This window comes from Tasmannia lanceolata, unplaced genomic scaffold, assembly GCF_043159265.1.
Source record: "Tasmannia lanceolata isolate RefF3 unplaced genomic scaffold, GAP_Taslan_0.1 ptg000024l, whole genome shotgun sequence".
NCBI classification, from domain to species: Eukaryota; Viridiplantae; Streptophyta; class Magnoliopsida; order Canellales; family Winteraceae; genus Tasmannia; species Tasmannia lanceolata.
The window spans coordinates 1045740-1051403 of NW_027518701.1; the positions used below are offsets into that span (position 1 = coordinate 1045740).

Here is a 5664-nt window from a genome sequence, read left to right on the forward strand (position 1 = left end):
TAGGGGAGGATGCGGGTTTTACTAAAGCCTGCAATCACTCCTGAATAAATCTGTACCAAAGAATCACGATTTGACGCAATATAATGGTTAGATAAGTAGCCCATATGATGATTGGGTGCCTTGAAAGGGTGCTTTTCAACTAAAAAAGACACCAAATGATCTATAAAATGACCTTGAAGGGAATCCGAAAATAGAAGTAGGAACTTTGAATATTCTGGCAGGGGTCAGCCTAGCCCCAGCTTTCCCATAAAAGAAAAATCTGAAAATACAAGTAGTGACTTTGAATTTAGAAATTCCCAAAAAAAATTGTCTGCTTAAAGTCTTTTCAAAGTCGTGTTTTGCCCTCTGCCTCTGCCCTCTTTTGAAGTTTTCTCTCTAGTGCACTGTTATTCTGCAAACACAGACACTAGTTTCTCAAATACTTGACAAATCTAATGTTGATGTAAGTTTATTACGTTTAGAGCAAAATATCCACAAACAAAGGGTGAATTTCACAGGGCTTCATTGAATCTTGGATAGAGTTCATGGCTCCCCTGTGCACACAATTGGCGGGGAAGAATACAGTTTAAGGAAAGCAACATATGTAACATGCCTTAAAGCATCTCATTTTCTCACCATCTCCACCAACACATATTTTCCAATAGAATATTTTTTTTGTTAATAGGGAAATGATATCACCACTGCAATGTTTTAATAGATGGGCGAAGGCATCTTGTCATTTAGTATTTAAAATGCCGTCAAGTGGATATTACAGTTCTCGAAAAGCTCTTACGAGCAAGTACTAAACAACAAGATGCTTCCGCACATGTACTAACACATTGCAGTGTTGATATCATTTCCCTTGTTATATTGTTCAAGGATTAAGACTTCCTGCATTTCCATATCCTATTGCATCTCCACAGTTAACACCATTATTGCACGCACTCTGTTGATACTCTCGTTATTATAATGACTCTTTATTAAAATTTTCTTAATTAGCTGCTCAGGAGGCTATCACCTGTTAGGAGGCTGTAACAACTCCCAAAAAGCAATCAAAATCCAAATAGGAAAAGTGTCGAGGTTCCATTCAAAATGAGGGCTTATGCTAAGGTAGGTCCATGTTCTTCATATGAACACCCTTCTCTCTCATCTCTTTTTTTAGCATGAAAATGTCACTGGGAAAATCATATAAATGGGTCGATGGGTCCCTGCTAAAAATATGAATAATGACAAAAATAGGGTCTTAAGAAAAATAAAGGTGTGCCATTATTAGCTCCAAGAAAATTAGAGAAAACACAAGAAAGACCAATCTAATAGTACTTAACAATCTATTCTTTCAAATTCTCATAACAATGGTGATGCAGTAGTTCATCAAGATGAATGTGGCTACCAGGGATATTGTAATAGCAATGACAATCCTAAAACAACTTCACACTCCAAACCTTAAAAACTTCTCTATATCAATGGGGAACCAAACACAAGTTCTTACTAAAGCAACATTGCCGACGCCGCCTAGCCAAATTGATGGTACTCATGGAGTGGTTAAGGTGTTTGCAATGTCGATGACAAATCGATATCTAACATCCGCTTTGACAAGCCGCTCCATGGCCGTGTTGACATAGTCCATCGAAATGACCTCAATGTCTGCCGTAATGTTGTGCTTCGCTGCAAAATAGATCATCTCTTGGGTTTCTTTCATTCCGCCAATGCAACTTCCTTCTACACCTTTTCTTCCTGCCAAAATCAAAATCATTGTCACCGTCTTGTTCGCTGTACCATTGTGAAGCTTTCATAAATTGTAGACCACACCAATTACAAGGCAAGGATCCTCTAAATTTGATCCTCTTGTACGTTGTTTTAAAAGATTGAATAATATATATATATATATATATATATATATATATATATATATATATATATATATATAAACTACAATATTTACTTACCCATAAGTAAAGGAAAAACTGGGAGCTCAAGTGGTCTATCTGGAGCGCCCACCATAATGAGCTTCGCATGAGACTTCAACAAACCAAGCAATGGCATGAGAGGATGAACAGCAGAAACCGTATCAATGATACCATCCATGGTGCCCATGGCAGCCTACAAAAGAAATGCAACAAACATCTTATTAGTAAAATTTCACTTCTTAGAAAGATCATAAAGGAAACCCATCATTTTTAGGTAAATCTTTAGTTGATTCCACCTCCGTCGTGACTAAGGGCACGTTTGGCAACCATGAAGTGAGGGGAGGGAAAGAAAAGCCTGGAAAACCAGGAAACGAAAATCTCATCCCAAAATATGATGGACTTTTTCCTTCTTTTTTTAGCAACTTCCTACCCTCAACTCAGCCGTGCCCTCTCAACTCTCTCATTCTCCCACCCACACTACCCCTCTCTCACCACTTAGAGAAGCTAATTTATCATGAGAAAAATTTCATGGTTGCCAGACATGCCCGAAGTGCGTCTGCCAAAATCAGCCAATGGCTGATATTTAAAAAATAGTTTCCAGATAGACTAATCTGAATGTGCTGATTTTGGGTGACACACTTAGTCACAACGAAGGTGAAACAGCTTCAAATCTGAATAAGCACTTCTAACATAGGGTATTAACCTTCACACCCAGGACAAGACTAAATTTAAACGATAACTAAGGGATACATTTCACATGGAAAATTTTAAGGGTAAGATAGCCATTTCCTCCTTAGAGAGACCAGGCGAACACAAATAAGAATCCTAACACCATAACAAAACTCTTACCTGCATTTGTGCTGGGTCACGGCTGACCAGGAATGAGTCGGCACCGAGTCGCTCAATTGCTTCCTTCTCCTTGCTAGGAGATGTGCTGATTACGGTCACCTTCAGTCCAAATGCCTTAGCGAACTTCACCGCAACGTGCCCAAGCCCACCAAGCCCAACCACTCCCAAATGCTTACCGGGCTCACTCAATCCAAAATATTTTAGTGGGCTGTACACGGTGATCCCGGCGCACAACAGTGGTGCACCCGCATCAAGGGGCATGTTTTCAGGGAAATGGACAACAAAATGCTCATTGATGACTAGCATGTCAGAGTAACCACCATATGTCATGGTGCCATCATGGTAAACAGAATTGTAAGTGAGAATCATCTTAGGACAGTAATCCTCCAAGCCCTTCTCGCAGTTATCGCAACTATGGCATGCGCCAACCATGCATCCAACTCCTCCCTTATCTCCAACCTTGAATTTTGTTACGTTACGCCCGACCTCTGTGACTACACCAACAACCTCGTGCCTGCCATAACCACTTAGTTTAGCACAATTTTTTTGCATTGTTACCAACTTGACATTTCTAACCATCCAAACATAAGCCCACAAGTGGATTGTTACAACAAAAAATGTCTAATAATTAATATTCAACAGACAGAAGTTTATTGATCAGGCCCCCGTTTTAGAGTTCCAAGAGTGAAACATTAACCCTCCCAAACCCACTCAATATAGGCATAAATGTTTAGGATGATTATCCGTAGGATTGGATCCTATTGAACAACATTGGAGAATGTAAATAGATATAAAATATACTGTAATCGATAGAACAATGTCTTTTGGTGTATAAATATTAAACATCAGCGTATAGAATGGACGGTAAATATTGAAGAGAAATTAATTCAGAAGTGACACACTCCGTCCGATCCCAATCCTATGTTAATGAGATGGGATGCCAGCACCACCAGTTAGGGTCCAACTCGGGTCGGTTTCAACATGGAAAAAAGTTGGGTTAGGGTTGAGTTCGGTTCGGGTTGAGGGCTTGGGCAACCCGACCGGAGTGAAACCCGACATTTTTTATCAAATAGTTTTTGTAAGCCTAAAATCTCGGGTTGCGTAGGGTTGAAATCGGGTCGGTCTCGGTGTCTGGTCGAACCTAGTCGGGTTGGGCCAGGTTCGGGTTGAGTAAATGGTTCGGGTCGGAAATCGGGTTGGGTCAGGTTCGGGTTGAGAAAATGGTTCCTGGGTTCACTTAAGATTATTATAGACATTTCACTTAAGATTATTTTATTTTGGGAATGATATGTTCGCTCCATTTCCTTCCCTGAATCACCCCAATATAGTATAAATAAGTACTGAATAGATACACTAAAGAGGGTGGCCCTGGGAAAAATTGGAGCCAATATATAATTTCGTGTTGCCACATAGACTAAACTCTGAATATAAGAACAAAGGGAAAAGATAACGGCGTTAAGGCAACATACCCTGGAAGTACAGGATAGACAGAACCTCCCCAGTCGTTCTTGACGGCGTGAAGGTCCGAATGACAAATTCCGCAGTAGAGAATCTTAAGGGTTATGTCATCGTCACCGTTAGCCCTGAAAATCACATAATCAAATATTAAATACAGTCTTTAAATTTTATATTAAAAAGTGATATTCACACCCCCTAGTTTTTATAGCATAACCCCTCTATCCTTTCAGGAGACAACCCGGATGGGAAATTTTTCAAAAATAAAGTCCAAAGTCGAAAGAACAAAGAAACAAAATATGACCCATTTAAAGAAATTAACCAACATAACCTACTAGGTATCAGATTATAGTATGAAACCCTTAAAAAATAGGGATTTGCTAGGCAATTTTGCGGAAAGAAATTTCGCAGCTGGCTTTTGCATGTGAGAACAGGTCCCAAAAAAAGATATTAATAGGGAAATATTATTAGCAGCATAGGATGATCCAAAGTGTCCATTAGATGGGCCACAGCCTAAATAGTTTGTGCCTCAAAAATCATTTCCATAGGTGAATATAGAACCCTCCTTTCTTTTTTTTTCATCTAGTTTCCATTAAAATCAGTAAAGAAAACTCAAATGAAGAAAAGAATCTATCTGGGTTTTGATTATTAGATATAAAACATAGCCTAGTTTGAGGGATAGAACATACCTCCTAGAAAACTGAAATGGAGAGAGGATTCCAGATGTATCTCTTGCTGCCCAACCAAATGCCTTTTGTGGGTGCTCTGTTTCTGGGGATTTTGCCATTTTCTTTGTTCTTTTTCTCAGACAGAGAGAGAGAGAGAGAGAGAGGATCACACAAGTTAACGATGATGAGTCTATATATAGAGAGAGGGGTATAAGGTAGGGACGTAATCAGTGACGTGAGGTCTGAGCTTCGACCACTATATATTTGTGCCCCTTTATTCCCAAGGCCACCCCTTTTATTGTAGACTAAGTAGACATAAAAACCCTAGATGGCGTAGGTGAAGGAAGAAAAGGTGGGGTATATCACTTACTTTTTGAAAAAGAAGAAGCAAAATCCCTTTCTGTTTTGGTAAGTAAAAATAAATAAAAATAGAAGCAAAATATGCGGGTCTTCCCTTTCCCATATATTCCACATGAAGCGTATTTATAACAAAGTAGTCTTAAATACGCATGCAGTTTTCTGAGCCGCGCAATAAATTTGACCTTTTTAGAGAGCTGATATGAAGAGAAATATATGTGATGGAGGTATCTAACAACCGACTTAATTGATGTCCAATTTTAAATAATAAAAATAAGGGTCTGATATGGACACTACCATTTTTTTTTTTTTTTAAATAATGGTGCTACTAACTTTGTTTGACACTTTGTCAGTAGCTTTCACTTTTGATTGGGAAAGTGAACTTCACCCACTTTTCCTCTGCTACCACCCCTCTTGTGTATTAATGAATACTATTATTACATGATAAG

The 5664-nt window shown here is 38.9% G+C and overlaps 1 protein-coding gene across 1 annotated transcript; it reads right to left on the minus strand.

Moving 5' to 3' along the window:
• Positions 1-1222: 1222 nt before the first annotated feature.
• Positions 1223-5039, minus strand: LOC143857137 (putative mannitol dehydrogenase). The gene is made up of 5 exons (XM_077367457.1): positions 4880-5039; positions 4205-4318; positions 2736-3249; positions 1926-2079; positions 1223-1713 (listed from the first exon to the last, which is right to left on the minus strand). Exons 1-5 carry the CDS (start codon positions 4975-4977, stop codon positions 1511-1513), a joined length of 1083 nt encoding a protein of 360 aa, XP_077223572.1. The 5' UTR covers positions 4978-5039; the 3' UTR covers positions 1223-1510.
• Positions 5040-5664: the final 625 nt, after the last annotated feature.